General features: G+C 48.8%; 1 protein-coding gene across 2 annotated transcripts in view; it reads right to left on the bottom strand.

Moving 5' to 3' along the window:
- Positions 1 to 15,409, bottom strand: part of LHFPL3 (LHFPL tetraspan subfamily member 3) — a 79,956-nt gene extending 64,547 nt beyond the window's left edge. For both annotated transcript variants that reach the window (XM_082252672.1, XM_082252673.1), the window contains exon 1: positions 14,887 to 15,409. In XM_082252672.1, the coding sequence (XP_082108798.1) occupies positions 14,887 to 15,310 (424 nt within the window). In that variant the 5' untranslated portion in view covers positions 15,311 to 15,409. The remainder of the gene's footprint in view (positions 1 to 14,886) is intronic.
- Positions 15,410 to 19,082: the final 3,673 nt, after the last annotated feature.

The following is a 19,082-nucleotide window of genomic DNA, read 5'->3' as shown; positions in this document are numbered from 1 at the left end:
CATTCATCTGGGGGGAAATGACATTGGGAAGTTTAGGTCACTAGATCTAGTTTTTAGGATTAGGGATGATTTAGTTTATTTACATTCTGCATACCCTGGTATGCGGATTGTATTTTCTGAGGTTGTTCCCCGGCTTGTATGGTTCAAACACCCGCACCTTAAACCGTTGGAGAAGGTGCGGAGGAGGATCAACAAAGCCTTAGCTAGGTGGTTAGGCTCTGCAGGCATTCTGTCTTTCCGGCATTTTGAGCTGGAAGGTGGTATCGCCGGGCTTTACAGGTCTGATGACGTTCACCTCTCCGATATCGGACTTGATATCCTCAATACCAATCTGGGTACGTGTGTTGAGAAGGCCGCGCTGTGGGGGTTGTGACAGGAGGGCTTTAGCCTCCTGTCTGGTGGATAATTTGCTTTTTGATATGATAATTTGTTGGTAACCTGGATCTCAGTGATCGGGTTAAAGTTATTGAGTTTATGTTAACAAATTTTAATACAAGTATTAAAACGGCCGCGGCCTTTATTTTTCCAAATGGTGTTGTCAGTCTCTTTTATTTTTAGTTTAAGTTATTAAAAGTATAGAATAAAGTCCTGCCTGCTATCCCATGTAAAGAAAAAGGGGTTCAAATGAGCCCCTTTTTCTAGATGGGATGGCGGCAGGCTTTTTGTAAAAAATAAGCATCCTTTAGTCATTACAATAGGTTACTAGGCAGATTTAGGTGGGCTAGCCAGTGTATGGTCAGAATAAGCCCCAATCACTGTGGGGCTTATTCTGTAGCTAGGAAGAATAACATTCAAACTGTTTTTTTCTTGTTTTTCTCCCGCCTTTGAGCCTGCCCAGGATCTATTTAAAGGGGGGCTCAGCTCCTGAAGCACCACTTACCTCAGGAAGAACGTCGTGTCAAGTTGAAAAGTTTTGTTCCCCTCCCTCCCCTCCCCTTGGCTGTCGCGGCCAGTTTATACTTGTTGGGTCATCTTTGCGTGGTGCAAAGAGGGACTTTTTTCTTGTGGTTTATCCCCTTTTATTGGGATGAGTATGCTTGGATAATTTGCTTTTTGATATGATAATTTGTTGGTAACCTGGATCTCAGTGATCGGGTTAAAGTTATTGAGTTTATGTTAACAAATTTTAATACAAGTATTAAAACGGCCGCGGCCTTTATTTTTCCAAATGGTGTTGTCAGTCTCTTTTATTTTTAGTTTAAGTTATTAAAAGTATAGAATAAAGTCCTGCCTGCTATCCCATTGTTCTGCTTCTTCTTGTACATGTATGGATGTGGGCATAGAAATAACCATTTACCATTTAGCTTACCATATTTAATTCATAGGTAGGGAATAAGAAAAATAGGCAAGAATTATTTTTTATTAGAATTATTAATATTATCAGATATTGTCAGTATAGGTTAGGGAACTCTCTTCAATATGCTCAGAGAAACAAATAATTTAATGTACAAATTTTGTTTATATTTAGAGTAATAAATGCTTGAATTTTGCATGCTAATAGATTGGCTAAGTAGTTGAATAATAGTGTATTTTTCTGTGTGTAGCGCTTTAAGAGGAATCGAAAGTTTAGGCATGGTTTCGCAGTTGCTATTTCAGCGACTCCTCCAGTCTAAATTATAAGCTTAGCAAAGCACACAGACATACATAGCACGCTCGCATAATCTGCTATTTTTGCTTTAAAGATGGACAGATCCCACGGTAAAGGAAATATTCCGCCCTCTACCACTGAAGCCTCTGTGTAAAGTGTTAAGTATTAACAAACAAAAGTATAAAGTTATTGTATAGATTGCTTAAAGCGGAGTTCCGGCCACAGAAAAAAAATTTCAATGGACATACCCCCGGGACAGTCAGGGCTAGTACATTCCACAATGGATAGCCTCTGATCTGTCCCGGTTCGCACTTACCTTTTAGAAGAAATACTTACCTTTAAAATTTCTTCTCCAGCGCTGCCATCTCAGGTGTGGGCAGCTTGAAGCCAGCGCGATCCTCTTCTGCGTCCTCTTCCGTCCTCTTCGGTCCCACGATGCACTGCGCCGGCCCGCCGTCACTTCCGGGTCTGCAGCGTCATCCCTGCACAGCTTCTGGCCATTCCCAGAAGCTGTTTAGCAAGGTATGACGCGCCTACACCAGAACTGACGTCGGGGCCGGTGCAGGCGCATTGATTACTGGGAGCGATGACGTTCAGCTCCCAGGAATCATTGCAAAGCGGAAGTGACGGCACGGGCCGTGGCCGAGGAAGGAGGAAGTGGATGGTAAGGTGAGTATATTATCCTCTCTAATAAGGTAAGTAAGCAAAAATAAAAGCCGGGAATATCCAATTCTTGCTCAGGTAAGGATAAGGAAGCGGATGCCATAAAATCTACAGGCATGATTTTGTGGCCGAAACTCCGCTTTAAGGCAACAGCGTCACCCCAATATGTGACGGGCGCGGGTATCAGATTCCTGCCCTTCTCTTTCTGGACAAAGGACCAGCCAATCTCACACCACACTGTCACTTACGTAACAATGCCACTCTCAGCTGCACCCTGCACAAATATTTCCAGCTTGCGGGACCCCAATCTATGTGCCAGCAGATTGAGAGTGATTGTCACTAGGTTAATTAAGCAATTAACCCTTCAACTGCCACCACCTCCATTTTGGTCTGAGCCAGGCGGCACAGTGGTGTAGTGGTTAGCACGTTTGCCTAGCAGCAAAAGGGTCGCTGGTTGGAATCCCAACCCACGACACTACATGCCTGGAGTTTGTATGGTCTCCCTGTGCCTGCGTGGGTTTTCTCCGGGTACTCCGGTTTCCTCCCACACTCCAAAGACATGCTGGTAGGTTAATTGGCGCCTGTCTAAATTGGCCCTGGTATGTGTATTTATGAATGTCAGTTAGGGACCTTAGATTGTAAGTTTCTTGAAGGTAAGGGACTGGTGTGAATGTACAATGTATATGTAAAGCGCTGCGTAAATTGATGGCGCTATATAAGTACCTGAAATAAATAAAAATAAAAAACATCACTCTCTAAGTCACCACAGACAGTACCGGCTGCTAAAAATGAAACATAAAAGGAATGCTGCAAAGGGTATCATTTTGTGAATATTTTTATATTAATCCATGGTAGAGTAGAGTGAAAGTATGGTATCCTCCAACCCATTTCCCATGATGGATCTAATGATGAGTTTCATATGAACACGATCATAGGTTTATGTTTTGGAGCAAAGAGGGTATTTCCGTTCTTTGGCTCTGATCCTGTGCTGTGTATCATTGCATCCTGTAATCTGGTTTTGTATAAGATGACTGTATGCGGAATCATACCGACTTCCATTGTAGTGTGTGTTGATGCTTCCCATGGTTTCTGAGCAAATTGAACAGAGGTAAGAAGTTAACCAGAGAATATAGATAAAGTAATGGGTTAGAGTGTTAAACAGGTACTAATAGGTAACATGACCTATTATTACAGTCAGTGTATGGCCTACAAGAGGACTTGTAGACCCTAGTAAGGTGTCAGATTCTGTCAGTGTGTGGCCTATCAGAAAACATGTGGCCCCCAGTGTGGTCTCAGTATCTGTCAGTGTCTGGCCTATCAGAGCACATGCAGCCCCCACTGTGGTGTCAGAATCTATCAGTGTGTGGCCTATCAGAGCACATGTAGCCCCCAGTGTGGTGTCAGATCTGTCAGTCTCTGGCCTATCAGAGGACATGTAGCCCCCAGTGTGGTGTCAGATCTGTCAGTGTCTGGCCTATCAGAGGACATGTAGACCCCAGTATGATGTCAGCATCTGTCAGTGTGTGGCCTATCAGAGGAAATGTAGACCCCCATGTGGTATCAGATCTGTCGGTGTCTGGCATTTTAGAGGACATGTAGACCCCCAGTGTGGCGTCAGATCTGTCAGTGTGTGGCCTATCAGAGGACATGTAGCCCTCAGTGTGGTGTCAGATCTGTCAGTGTCTGGCCTATCGGAGGACATGTAGCCCCAGTGTGGAGTCGGATCTGTCAGTGTGTGGCCTATCAGAGGACATGTAGACCCCAGTGTGGTGTCAGAACTGTCAGTGTCTGACCTATCAGAGGACATGTAGCCCCCCAGTATGGTGCTAGGATCTGGTACTGTGTGGCTTATCAGAGGAGATGTAACCCCCCTGTGTGGTGCTAGGATCTGGTACTGTGTGGCTTATCAGAGGAGATGTAACCCCCCTGTGTGGTGCTAGGATCTGGTACTGTGTGGCTTATCAGAGGAGATGTAACCCCCCTGTGTGGTGCTAGGATCTGGTACTGTGTGGCTTATCAGAGGAGATGTAGCCCCCCCAGGGTGGTGCTAGGATCTGGTAATGTATGGCCTATCAGAGGAGATGTAACCCCCCTGTGTGGTGCTAGGATCTGGTACTGTGTGGCTTATCAGAGGAGATGTAGACCCCCAGTGTGGTGTTAGGATCTGTCAGTGTGTGGCCTATCAGAGGACATGTAGACCCCAGTGTGGTGTCAGAACTGTCAGTGTCTGACCTATCAGAGGACATGTAGCCCCCCAGTGTGGTGCTAGGATCTGGTACTGTGTGGCTTATCAGAGGAGATGTAACCCCCCTGTGTGGTGCTAGGATCTGGTACTGTGTGGCTTATCAGAGGAGATGTAACCCCCCTGTGTGGTGCTAGGATCTGGTACTGTGTGGCTTATCAGAGGAGATGTAACCCCCCTGTGTGGTGCTAGGATCTGGTACTGTGTGGCTTATCAGAGGAGATGTAACCCCCCTGTGTGGTGCTAGGATCTGGTACTGTGTGGCTTATCAGAGGAGATGTAACCCCCCTGTGTGGTGCTAGGATCTGGTACTGTGTGGCTTATCAGAGGAGATGTAGACCCCCAGTGTGGTGTTAGGATCTGTCAGTGTCTGGCCTATAAGAGGACATGTAGACCCTAGTAAGGTGTCAGAATCTGTCAGTATCTGGCTTATCAAAGGACATGTAGACCCTAGGAAGGTGTCGGGATCTGTCAGTGTGGCCTATCAGAGGACATGTAGCCCCCAGTGTGGTGTCAGATCTGTCAGTGTCTGGCCTATCAGAGGACATGTAGACCCCCAGCGTAGAGTGAGGATCTGTCAGTGTCTGGCCTATTGGAGGACATGTAGCCTTCCAGTGTGGTGTCAGATCTGTCAGTGTCTGGCCTATCAGAGGACATGTAGCCCCCAGCGTGGTGTCAGATTTGTCAGTGTCTGGCCTATCAGAGGACATGTAGCCCCTAGTGTGGTGTCAGGATCTTTCAGTGTCTGGCCTATTAAAGTACATGTAGCCCCCAGTGTGGTGTCACGATCTGTCAGTGTCTGGCCTATTAGAGGACATGTAGCTCCCCAGTGTGAGGTGAGGATCTGTCAGTGTCTGGCCTATCGGAGGACATGTAGCCCCCAGTGTGGTGCTAGGATCTGTCAGTGTGTGGCCTATCAGAGGACATGTAGCCCCCCAGTGTGGTGTCACGATCTGTCAGTGTCTGGCCTATTAGAGGACATGTAGCTCCCCAGTGTGAGGTGAGGATCTGTCAGTGTCTGGCCTATCAGAGGACATGTAGCCCCCAGTGTGGTGCTAGGATCTGTCAGTGTGTGGCCTATCAGAGGACATGTAGCCACAAGTGTGGTGTCAGATCTGTTAGTGTCTGGCCTATCAGAAGACATGTAGACCCCCAGTGTGGTGCTAGCATCTGTCAGTGTGAGTGGCTGATCAGAGGACATGTAGCCCCCAGTGTGGTGTCAGATCTGTCAGTGTCTGGCCGATCAGAGGACATGTAGCCCCCAGTGTAGTGTCAGAACTTTCAGTGTCTGACCTATCAGAGGACATGTAGCCCCCCAGTGTGGTGCTAGGATCTGGTACTGTGTGGCTTATCAGAGGAGATGTAACCCCCCTGTGTGGTGCTAGGATCTGGTACTGTGTGGCTTATCAGAGGAGATGTAGCCCCCCCAGGATGGTGCTAGGATCTGGTACTGTATGGCCTATCAGAGGATATGTAGACCCCTAGTGTGGTGTTAAGATCTGTCATTGTCTGGCCTATAAGAGGACATGTAGACCCTAGTAAGGTGTCAGAATCTGTCAGTATCTGGCCTATCAAAGGACATGTAGACCCTAGGAAGGTGTCAGGATCTGTCAGTGTGGCCTATCAGAGGACATGTAGCCCCCAGTGTGGTGTCAGATCTGTCAGTGTCTGGCTTATCAGAGGACATGTAGACCCCCAGCGTAGAGTGAGGATCTGTCAGTGTCTGGCCTATTGGAGGACATGTAGCCTTCCAGTGTGGTGTCAGATCTGTCAGTGTCTGGCCTATCAGAGGACACGTAGCCCCCAGCGTGGTGTCAGATTTGTCAGTGTCTGGCCTATCAGAGGACATGTAGACCCCCAGTGTGGGGTAAGGATCTGTCAGTATCTGGCCTATCAGAGGACATGTAGCCCCTAATGTGGTGTCAGGATCTTTCAGTGTCTGGCCTATTATAGTACATGTAGCCCCCAGTGTGGTGTCATGATCTGTCAGTGTCTGGCCTATTAGAGGACATGTAGCTCCCCAGTGTGAGTTGAGGATATGTCAGTGTCTGGCCTATCGGAGGACATGTAGCCCATGTAGCCTCCCAGTGAGGTGCTAGGATCTGTCAGTGTCTGACCTATCAGAGGACATGTAGCCCCCCAGTGTGGAGTGAGGATATGTCAGTGTCTGGCTTATCGGAGGACATGTAGCCCCCCCAGTGTGGTGCTAGGATCTGTCAGTGTCTGGCCTATCAGAGGACATGTAGCCCCCAGTGTGGTGTCAGATCTGTTAGTGTCAGGCCTATCAGAAGACATGTAGACCCCCAGTGAGGTGTTAGGATCTGTCAGTGTGTGGCCTATCAGAGGACATATAGCCTCAGTGTTGTGTCAGATCTGTCAGTGTCTGGCCTATCAGAGGACATGTAGCCCCAGTGTGGTGTCAGATCTGTCAGTGTCTGGCCTATAAGAGGACATGTAACCCCCAGTATGGTGCTAGGATCTGGCACTGTGTGGCTTATCAGAGGAGATGTAGCCCCCCAGTGTGGTGCTAAGATCTGGTACTGTGAGGCCTATCAGAGGAGATGTAGCCCCCCACCCCCGTGTGGTGCTAGGATCTGGTACTGTGTGGCCTCCAGTGTGGTGTCGGGATCTATCAGTGTGTGGCCTTATAGAGGACATGTAGCCCCCAGTGTGGTGTCAGATCTGTCAGTGTCTGGCCTATCAGAGGACATGTAGACCCCCAGTGTAGAGTGCGGATCTGTCAGTGTCTGGCCTATAGGAGGACATGTAGCCTCCCAGTGTATTGCAAGGACATGTCAGTGTTTGGCCTATCGGAGGATATGTAGCACTCCAGTGTGGAGAGAGGATCACTCAGTGTCTGGCTTATCAGAGGACATGTAGCACCCCAGTGTGAAGTGCGGAACAGTCAGTGTCTGGCCTCTCAGAGGACATATAGCCCCCAGTGTGGTGTCAAAGCTCTCAGTGTCTGGTCTATCAGAAGTCATGTAGACCCCCCAGTGTGGTGCTAGGATCTGGTACTGTGTGGCCTATCAGAGGAGATGTAGCCCTCCAGTGAGGTGTCTGGATCTATCAGAGTGTGGCCTGATAAAGGACATGTAGACCCTAGTGTGATGCTAGGATCTGTCAGTATCTGGCCTATGAAAGGACATGTAGCCCCCCAGTGTGGTGTCACGATCTGTCAGTATCTAGCCTATCAGAGGACATGTAGCCCCCCAGTGTGGTGTGAGATCTTTCAGTGTCTGGCCTAAAGTACATGTAGCCCCCAGTGTGGTGTCAGATCGGTCAGTGTCTGGCCTATCGGAGGACATGTAGCCCCCCAGTGTGGTGTCAGATCTGTCATTGTCTGGCCTATCAGAGGACATGTAGCCCCCAGTGTGGTGTCAGATCTGTCAGTGTCTGGCCTATCGGAGGACATGTAGACCCCCAGTGTAGGGTGAGGGTCTGGCAGTGTCTGGCCTATCAGAGCACATGTAGCCCCCCAGTGTGGTGTCAGGATCCTTCAGTGTCTGGCCTATCAAAGTACATGTAGCCCCCAGTGTGGTGTCACGATCTGTCTGTGTCTGGCCTATCAGAGGACATGTAGCTATCCAGTGTGGGGTGAGGATCTGTCAGTGTCTGGCCTATCGGAGGACATGTAGCCCCCAGTGTGGAGTGAGGATCAATCAGTGCCTGGCCTATAAGAGGACATGTAGCCCCCCAGTGTGTTGCTAGGATCTGGTACTGTGTGGCTTATCAGAGGAGATGTAGCACTCCAGTGTGGTGTCGGAAGCTATCAGTGTGTGGCCCTATAGAGGACATGTAGACCCCCAGTGTGGTGCTAGGATCTGTCTGTGTCTGGCCTATAAGAGGACATGTAGACCCTAGTAAGGTGTCAGGATCTGTCAGTGTCTGGCCTATCAGAGGACATGTAGACCCCAGTGTGGTGCTAGGATCTGTCAGTGTGTGCCCTATCAGAGGGCACGTAGCCCCCCAGTGTGGTGTCACGATCTGTCAGTGTCTGGCCTATCCGAGGACATGTAGCCCCCCCCCTGTGGTGTGAGATCTGTCAGTGTCTGGCCTATCAGAGGACACGTAGCTCCCCAGTGTGGGGTGAGGATCTGTCAGTGTCTGGCCTATCAGAGGACATGTAGCCCCCAGTGTAGTGCTAGGATCTGTCAGTGTCTGGCCTATCAGAGGACATGTAGCCCCCAGTGTGGTGCTAGGATCTGTCAGTGTCTGGCCTATCAGAGGACATGTAGCCCCCAGTGTGGTGTCAGATCTGTCAGTGTTTGGCCTATCAGAAGACATGTACACCTCCCGTGTGGTGCTTGGATCTGTCAGTGTGTGGCCTATCAGAGGACATGTAGCCCCAGTGTGGTGTCAGATCTGTCAGTGTCTGGCCTATAAGAGGACATGTAGCCCCCCAGTGTGGTGCTAGGATCTGGTACTGTGTGGCTTATCAGAGGAGATGTAGCACTCCAGTGTGGTGTCGGAAGCTATCAGTGTGTGGCCCTATAGAGGACATGTAGACCCCCAGTGTGGTGCTAGGATCTGTCTGTGTCTGGCCTATAAGAGGACATGTAGACCCTAGTAAGGTGTCAGGATCTGTCAGTGTCTGGCCTATCAGAGGACATGTAGACCCCAGTGTGGTGCTAGGATCTGTCAGTGTGTGCCCTATCAGAGGGCACGTAGCCCCCCAGTGTGGTGTCACGATCTGTCAGTGTCTGGCCTATCCGAGGACATGTAGCCCCCCCCCTGTGGTGTGAGATCTGTCAGTGTCTGGCCTATCAGAGGACACGTAGCTCCCCAGTGTGGGGTGAGGATCTGTCAGTGTCTGGCCTATCAGAGGACATGTAGCCCCCAGTGTAGTGCTAGGATCTGTCAGTGTCTGGCCTATCAGAGGACATGTAGCCCCCAGTGTGGTGCTAGGATCTGTCAGTGTCTGGCCTATCAGAGGACATGTAGCCCCCAGTGTGGTGTCAGATCTGTCAGTGTTTGGCCTATCAGAAGACATGTACACCTCCAGTGTGGTGCTTGGATCTGTCAGTGTGTGGCCTATCAGAGGACATGTAGCCCCAGTGTGGTGTCAGATCTGTCAGTGTCTGGCCTATAAGAGGACATGTAGCCCCCCAGTGTGGTGCTAGGATCTGGTACTGTGTGGCCTATCAGAGGAGATGTAGCTCCCCCAGTGAGGTGCTAGGATCTGGTACTGTGTGGCCTATCAGAGGAGATGTAGCCCTCAAGTGTGGTGTCGGGATCTATAAGTGTGTGGCCTATCAAAGGACATATAGACCCCCAGTAAGGTGTCAGGATCTGTCAGTGTGTGGCCTATCAGAGGACATGTAACTCCCAGTGTGGTCTCAGGATCTGTCAGTGTCTGGTGTATCAGAGGACATGTAGACCCCAGTGTGGGGTGAGGATCTGTCCGTCTGCGGCCTATCAGAGGACCTATAGCCCCTAGTGTGGTGTAAGAATCTGTCAGTTTCTGACATATCAGAAGACATGTAGACCCCCAGTGTGGTGCTAGGATCTGTCAGTGTGTGGTCTATCAGAGGACATGTAGCCCCCCAGTTTGGAGTGAGGATCAGTCAGTGTCTGGCCTATCAGAGGACATGTAGCCCCCCCAGTGTGGTGTCTGATCTGTCAGTGTCTGGCCTATCAGAGGACATGTAGCCCCCAGTGTAGGGTGAGGATCTGTCAGCATATGGTCTATCAGAAGACATGTAGCCCCCAGTGTAGGGTGAGGATCTGTCATGTATGGCCTATCAGAGGACATGTAGCCCCCAGTGTAGAGTGAGGATCTGTCATGTATGGTCTATCAGAGGACATGTAGCCCCCAATGTAGGATGAGGATCTGTCAGTGTGTATGGCCTATCAGAGGACATGTAGCCCCCAGTGTAGGATGAGGATCTGTCAGTGTATGGCCTATCAGAGGACATGTAGCCCCCAGTGTGGGTGAGGATCTGTCAGTGTGTATGGCCTATCAGAGGACATGTAGCCCCCAGTGTGGGATGAGGATCTGTCATGTATGGCCTATCAGAGGACATGTAGCCCCCAGTGTGGGATGAGGATCTGTCATGTATGGCCTATCAGAGGACATGTAGCCCCCAGTGTAGGATGAGGATCTGTCATGTATGGCCTATCAGAGGACATGTAGCCCCCCAGTGTAGGATGAGGATCTGTCATGTATGGCCTATTAGAGGACATGTAGCTCCCAGTGTGGGATGAGGATCTGTCATGTATGGCCTATCAGAGGACATGTAGCCCCCAGTGTAGGATGAGGATCTGTCATGTATGGCCTATCAGAGGACATGTAGCCCCCCAGTGTAGGATGAGGATCTGTTATGTATGGCCTATCAGAAGACATGTAGCCCCCAGTGCAGGGTGAGGATCCGTCAGTGTATGTCCTATCAGAGGACATGTAGCCCCTAGTGTAGGGTGAGGATCTGTCATGTATGGCCTATCAGAGGACATGTAGCCCCCAATGTAGGATGAGGATCTGTCAGTGTGTATGGCCTATCAGAGGACATGTAGCCCCCAGTGTAGGATGAGGATCTGTCATGTATGGCCTATCAGAGGACATGTAGCCCCCAGTGTAGGATGAGGATCTGTCATGTATGGCCTATCAGAGGACATGTAGCACCCCAGTGTAGGGTGAGGATCTGTCAGTGTATGTCCTATCAGAGGACATGTAGCCCCCAGTGTAGGATGAGGATCTGTCATGTATGGCCTATCAGAGGACATGTAGCCCCCAGTGTGGGATGAGGATCTGTCATGTATGGCCTATCAGAGGACATGTAGCCCCCAGTGTAGGATGAGGATCTGTCATGTATGGCCTATCAGAGGACATGTAGCACCCCAGTGTAGGGTGAGGATCTGTCAGTGTATGTCCTATCAGAGGACATGTAGCCCCCAGTGTGGGATGAGGATCTGTCATGTATGGCCTATCAGAGGACATGTAGCACCCCAGTGTAGGGTGAGGATCTGTCAGTGTATGTCCTATCAGAGGACATGTAGCCCCCAGTGTGGGATGAGGATCTGTCATGAATGGCCTATCAGAGGACATGTAGCCCCCAGTGTGGGATGAGGATCTGTCATGTATGGCCTATCAGAGGACATGTAGCCCCCAGTGTGGGATGAGGATCTGTCATGTATGGCCTATCAGAGGACATGTAGCCCCCAGTATAGGATGAGGATCTGTCAGTGTGTATGGCCTATCAGAGGACATGTAGCCCCCAGTGTAGGATGAGGATCTGTCATGCATGGCCTATCAGAGGACATGTAGCCCCCAGTGTGGGATGAGGATCTGTCATGTATGGCCTATCAGAGGACATGTAGACCCCAGTGTGGGATGAGGATCTGTCAGTGTGTATGACCTATCAGAGGACATGTAGACCCCCAGTGTAGGATGAGGATCTGTCAGTGTATGGCCTATCAGAGGACATGTAGCCCCAGTGTATGATGAGGATCTGTCATGTATGGCCTATCAGAGGACATGTAGCCCCCAGTGTAGGATGAGGATCTGTCATGTATGACCTATCAGAGGACATGTAGCCCCCAGTGTTGGATGAGGATCTGTCATGTATGGCCTATCAGAGGACATGTAGCCCCCAGTGTAGGATGAGGATCTGTCATGTATGGCCTATCAGAGGACATGTAGCCCCCAGTGTAGGATGAGAATCTGTCATGTATGGCCTATCAGAGGACATGTAGCCCCCAGTGTAGGGTGAGGATCTGTCAGTGTATGGCCTATCAGAGGACATGTAGCCCCCAGTGTGGGATGAGGATCTGTCAGTGTGTATGGCCTATCAGAGGACATGTAGCCCCCAGTGTGGGATGAGGATCTGTCATGTATGGCCTATCAGAGGACATGTAGCCTCCAGTGTAGGATGAGGATCTGTCATGTATGGCCTATCAGAGGACATGTAGCCCCCCAGTGTAGGATGAGGATCTGTCATGTATGGCCTATCAGAGGACATGTAGCCCCCAGTGTAGGATGAGGATCTGTCATGTATGGCCTATCAGAGGACATGTAGCCCCCAGTGTAGGATGATGATCTGTCATGTATGGCCTATCAGAGGACATGTAGCCCCCAGTGTGGGATGAGGATCTGTCATGTATGGCCTATCAGAGGACATGTAGCCCCATGTGTAGGATGAGGATCTGTCAGTGTGTATGGCCTATCAGAGGACATGTAGCCCCCAGTGTAGGATGAGAATCTGTCATGTATGGCCTATCAGAGGACATGTAGCCCCCAGTGTAGGATGAGGATCTGTCAGTGTATGGCCTATCAGAGGACATGTAGCCCCCAGTGTAGGATGATGATCTGTCATGTATGGCCTATCAGAGGACATGTAGCCCCCAGTGTAGGATGAGGATCTGTCAGTGTGTGGCCTATCAGAGGACATGTAGCCCCCAGTGTGGGATGAGAATCTGTCATGTATGGCCTATCAGAGGACATGTAGCCCCCAGTGTAGGGTGAGGATCTGTCAGTGTATGGCCTATCAGAGGACATGTAGCCCCCAGTGTGGGATGAGGATCTGTCAGTGTGTATGGCCTATCAGAGGACATGTAGCCCCCAGTGTGGGATGAGGATCTGTCATGTATGGCCTATCAGAGGACATGTAGCCTCCAGTGTAGGATGAGGATCTGTCATGTATGGCCTATCAGAGGACATGTAGCCCCCCAGTGTAGGATGAGGATCTGTCATGTATGGTCTATCAGAGGACATGTAGCCCCCAGTGTAGGATGAGGATCTGTCATGTATGGCCTATCAGAGGACATGTAGCCCCCAGTGTAGGATGATGATCTGTCATGTATGGCCTATCAGAGGACATGTAGCCCCCAGTGTGGGATGAGGATCTGTCATGTATGGCTTATCAGAGGACATGTAGCCCCAAGTGTAGGATGAGGATCTGTCAGTGTGTATGGCCTATCAGAGGACATGTAGCCCCCAGTGTAGGATGAGAATCTGTCATGTATGGCCTATCAGAGGACATGTAGCCCCCAGTGTGGGATGAGGATCTGTCAGTGTGTATGGCCTATCAGAGGACATGTAGCCCCCAGTGTAGGATGAGGATCTGTCAGTGTATGGCCTATCAGAGGACATGTAGCCCCCAGTGTAGGATGATGATCTGTCATGTATGGCCTATCAGAGGACATGTAGCCCCCAGTGTAGGATGAGGATCTGTCAGTGTGTGGCCTATCAGAGGACATGTAGCCCCCAGTGTAGGATGAGGATCTGTCATGTATGGCCTATCAGAGGACATGTAGCCCCCAGTATAGGATGAGGATCTGTCAGTGTATGGCCTATCAGAGGACATGTAGACCCCAGTGTAGGGTGAGGATCTGTCAGTGTATGGCCTATCAGAGGACATGTAGCCCCCAGTGTGGGATGAGGATCTGTCAGTGTATGGCCTATCAGAGGACATGTAGCCCCCAGTGTAGTATGAGGATCTGTCAGTGTGTGGCCTATCAGAGGACATGTAGCCCCCAGTATGGGATGAGGATCTGTCATGTATGGCCTATCAGAGGACATGTAGCCCCCAGTGTAGGATGAGGATCTGTCAGTGTATGGCCTATCAGAGGACATGTAGCCCCCAGTGTAGGATGAGGATCTGTCAGTGTGTGGCCTATCAGAGGACATGTAGCCCCCAGTGTAGGATGAGGATCTGTCATGTATGGCCTATCAGAGGACACGTAGCCCTCAGTGTAGGATGAGGATCTGTCAGTGTATGGCCTATCAGAGGACATGTAGACCCCAGTGTAGGGTGAGGATCTGTCAGTGTATGGCCTATCAGAGGACATGTAGCCCCCAGTGTGGGATGAGGATTTGTCATGTATGGCCTATTAGAGGACATGTAGCCCCCAGTGTAGGATGAGGATCTGTCACGTATGGCCTATCAGAGGACATGTAGCCCCCAGTGTAGGATGAGGATCTGTCATGTATGGCCTATCAGAGGACATGTAGCCCCCAGTGTAGGATGAGGATCTGTCATGTATGGCCTATCAGAGGACATGTAGCCCCCAGTGTAGGATGAGGATCTGTCATGTATGGCCTATCAGAGGACATGTAGCCCCCAGTGTAGGATGAGGATCTGTCAGTGTGTGGCCTATCAGAGGGCATGTAGCCCCCAGTATGGGATGAGGATCTGTCATGTATGGCCTATCAGAGGACATGTAGCCCCCAGTGTAGGATGAGGATCTGTCAGTGTGTGGCCTATCAGAGGACATGTAGCCCCCAATGTAGGATGAGGATCTGTCAGTGTATGGCCTATCAGAGGACATGTAGCCCCCAGTGTGGGATGAGGATCTGTCATGTATGGCCTATCAGAGGACATGTAGCCCCCGGTTCGGGATGAGGATCTGTCCGCTGGGAAGGTGCTGATGATGGTAGTAGTAGTGATGGACTCACCGGAGGAGAGCTGCATCCAGGCACAGATCTTGTACACAGTGGCGGTATTACAGAAGAAGAAGAGCACGAAGGACACGATGCAGGCGATGATGAGTGTCATGGACAGGCCGATGAAGAACGAGGCAGCTTTGAAGGCTCCGGAGGGGATGGAGGAGAAATCGGTGAAGCTGCCAGTACAGGTGAGCTCTTTGGAGAAGCCGCTGCCGATGCAATAATGGAAGAGTCCGAAATATCCCGCCTGGGGGGTGTCCACCCCGTCCCCTATCCAGTAAGGCTGGATGAAACATACAATGTTGACGATGGCGAAGCATATGGTGAAGATTGCCCACAGCACCCCTATGGCCCTGGAATTGCGGATGTAATTGGCATGGTAGATCTTGGCGGCCTCTTGGGGGGATAACATCACTAAGCCGGGGTCTGGCATCCCAGCACCCGGAGAGGCAGGACAAGACAAATCACAGCGACAACACTGCCCAGCTTATATGGAGCCTGGCATCCCCGGATCCCTCTAGATGTGCCTGATCATCGCTCCTCCTCGACGGCTGACACTGCTCTGTACATCGCTCAGCATCAAAGTCATGTCTATACCAAGTCCTAACTGGGGAAAGGGAAACCAATCGACTGCAATCACAATCCTATACTTTATTGTTCCTATCCAACATCTAGAAAAAGCAGTTACATAAATACTTCTATATATAGAGGTATTTCCCCTTTGGGTGGGATTTTTAGGGCAATTATACAACAATATGTATAAAAAATATGTAAAAAAAAAATCATACTACTTTCGAATCAATCACAAGATAATCTGATCGTTAGTACAGAGCTTTCGAGAGCCAATCACAACAGTTTATCCGATATTATGTGATCGGACCAGCGTTAAACATTTTTTTGTAGGATACCAGATCGTACGATTTTCGTGTAATCAGTACATGTGTCGCTCGAAAATGCAATACAAATACACTACAACACATGACATCGCTTTCCAATTTTTATTCTGTCGTACGAGAATTTTCGTTACTAAAGTAAACTTCATTTTCGATATGAGATTAGCATGAAAAAGAAAACGAACGATCATTCGTCCGATAATCTCATCGTGTGTATCAGCCTTTAGGCCCTGTTCAACACCTGAGCGTATTTCAGCTCATGAAACGCTCATCTCTGAAGTCTCAAAACGCCCAACAAGCAAAATCCTATTCATTTCAATGCCCCTGTTCACATCTGAGCGTTTTGTCATCTGAAGCGCATAAAAAAGGTACATGAGCTTCTTTTTTTGGCAGATAACAAGCTTTTTTGTTAGATGTCAATGCCTACCTTAAACACCTGCAAAAAACGCCTGAATACAGCTAGGAAAAAACGCCTGAAAAAGCCAGAAAAAAACGCTCAAAAAAGCCTCCCAAAAAAGCCTGAAAACGATACGCTCTGGTGTGAATGGAGCCTTAAGGCTTGGACAGTTTATCAATGTATTTATTTGTACAGGGTGATTTGTGATGGTTGTTGGCACATTTATGTATAGAAGTATTTATGTTTATTTAAGATTGCTCAGATGATTGAAGGTGCAATTGCCAAAATCACTTAATACATTTTTTGTATATATCGATCAAGGTATCTCCTCTTTGGGTGGGATTTTTAGGGCAATTATATGACAGTATGTATTAAAAATATCTTTTTATTGTTCACTTTAGAAAAAAATGTTAAAAACAATTCATACACTATATTGTATATGCCAAGAAAAACAACCAATAATGACACATCATGGGTCATAAAATATATAGGATAGCCAAATAAGTGGTATTCCCCAACTACTGCTTGTTATATTCCATGGTGGTTTTGTGCAACCATGGATGGTTCCCAATAGGTGGGGGTAGCCAACGAATTAAACCTCAATAACTTCTTCCTCAGGGATATTTTATCCACTTCCTTATGTCAATGCTTCCCAAGCTTTCAAGGGATTGCCCTGTTCTCTCCCTGGAGCCACAATCACATCATGTAGGGCCGCTGGATATTTGTCCAAAAAAGGAAGTTGACCCCTTCAATAAAAGTGTCCCCCCCCCCCAAAGAAAAAAAAAACTGTCTCTCAATATGGAGAGAGAAATTTCCTGTGTTGTATTAAACATCAGTCAAAACCGAGCTGAAGCCTCCAAGTGCCTTTCCCCGGCAATGTGCGAGGAGGAAATGGCGTTTCGTCCTCGCACTTTGCCGTGGAAAGACACTTGGAGGCTTCAGCTCGATTTTGCCTGACATTTATGGTAAACAATACAACAGAGGATATTTCCCTCTCCATATTGGGAGACAGTTTTTTATTTTTTTTTGGGGACACTTTCATTTAAGGGGTCAACTTCCTTTTTTGGACAAATATCCCGCGACCCTACATGGTGTGATTGTGGCTCCAGGGAGAGAACAGGGCACTCCCTTAAAAGCCTGGGGTGCATTGAAATAAAGAAGTGGATATAATATCCCTGAGGAAAAAGTTATTGATGTTTAATTTGAAATGCGTTGGCTACCCCCACCTATTGGGAACCAATCATGGTTGCAACAACCACCATGGAATGTAACAAGCAGTAGTTGGGGAATACCACTTCTTTGGCAATCTTATATATTTTATGTAGATACCCATAACACAGCGCTAAAGATAGTACATCTCACCAAACATATACCTAATTTACAATAAATTAAATTAATTAAATCATCAATCCGTGTTGGTGACCTATTGAAGTGAATTCATATTCCTACATAAGGGGAAAATATTATCAAACAAATTCAAAAATTATTATTAAGAAAAAAATAAATTATTCAAAATAATTTTTTTAAGCAAGTGTCCAGTGAAAGTTCGTGAGTAGTGCTCATTAGTTCATAGCATCCATGTGACTTTCGTGCAAGGTGACTCTGTCCTTAATGCCCCCCGAAGTGAATTCACTTACCAAAGCTTATGGACCCCTGGGCAATACTGCATAGAGGCAGTTTTGCCAACCGTCCATAGATTTATGGGCAGCCCGTAAAAACAGGGCACTTTTCTCCTGCCCGTAAATGCCCATAGCAGGAGAAAAGTGGCAGTAAAAAAATGGCTGTGGCGGCACTATCAGAACTGCGCATACGTGGCGCGCCTTGGAGTCTCAAACAACAAATCCCACCTGCGCCAGCCTCTAATTTTCCCACCAGTGCCACCACACTGCCCCCCCCCCCGGCCCCAGCCTATAAATAGCCAGGAGCCGAGTGGGTGGATGCTGGACAGGACCGACTGTGAGGAGAGGAGATGCTGCCTGGAGGAGTTGACTCGGCTGGCACAGGGGGACTGAATGGCAGGAGGGGGCTCAGGGGGCTAGGTCCATCACCATCATCATCATCAGGTTGGTCGGTGGCTGTGGCTGCATGGAGCGGGACTCCGAGTCTGGACTGAGTCTGAGCGACAGAGAGAGAGGGAGAGAGACTGTCACTGACTGACTGGACTGTCATAGTGGTGGAGGTCAGACAGAGTCATACGTGGGTGGACTAGTGTTAGTGCAGGAGGACAGTGGACTGGGAGCCGGAGAGGGGGGGGGGGGACTGGAGGAGACAGGAGAGAGAGTCATGTCATCAGGTGTGTGGTGTGGCATGGACTGTGACTGCAGAGTGGAGGAGAGAGGAGACACTAGGACAGAGGAGAGGACTGGAGACTTTAAAGGGCCGCACACACTTGACGAAAATCAGACGAAATATCCTCCGATTTTTCTCTGTCTTCTCAGCGTTCATTACCGTTTTTAGTCGACAGTGCATAAATGTTCACGAAATTTCTCGTCCGATTTTTCTTTTTTTTTGGCACATTTGTTCCTAGACTTCCGGGTTGTCAGCAACTTCAGATCATGCGCGGTCTTTCCTATCCGATTTTTCACGGACGTACTTGCATACACATTAAACGAAAATTGGTTGTCTGGGGACGGACGAAAAACGGAAAATTGTTTCATACTTACCGTAATTTTCCTTTCCTGGTGCCTATCCATGGCAGCATACTAGTGATAGAGCCCCGCCTCTACTCCTCCCTCAGGACTAGTGAGTAGCATAAAAGAAAGGCCCAGCCCCCTGTCCCATCATTCTCTGTCATATAGAATACCAGGGGTGGGAGCATATGCTGCCATGGATAGGCACCAGGAAAGGAAAATTACGGTAAGTATGAAACAATTTTCCGTTTTCCTGGTGCCTCCATGGCAGCATACTAGTGATAA

This window comes from Pelophylax lessonae (genome assembly GCF_965119305.1).
Source record: "Pelophylax lessonae genome assembly, chromosome: 4".
Lineage (NCBI taxonomy): Eukaryota > Metazoa > Chordata > Amphibia > Anura > Ranidae > Pelophylax > Pelophylax lessonae.
This window is presented reverse-complemented; position numbering and strand designations above follow the sequence as displayed.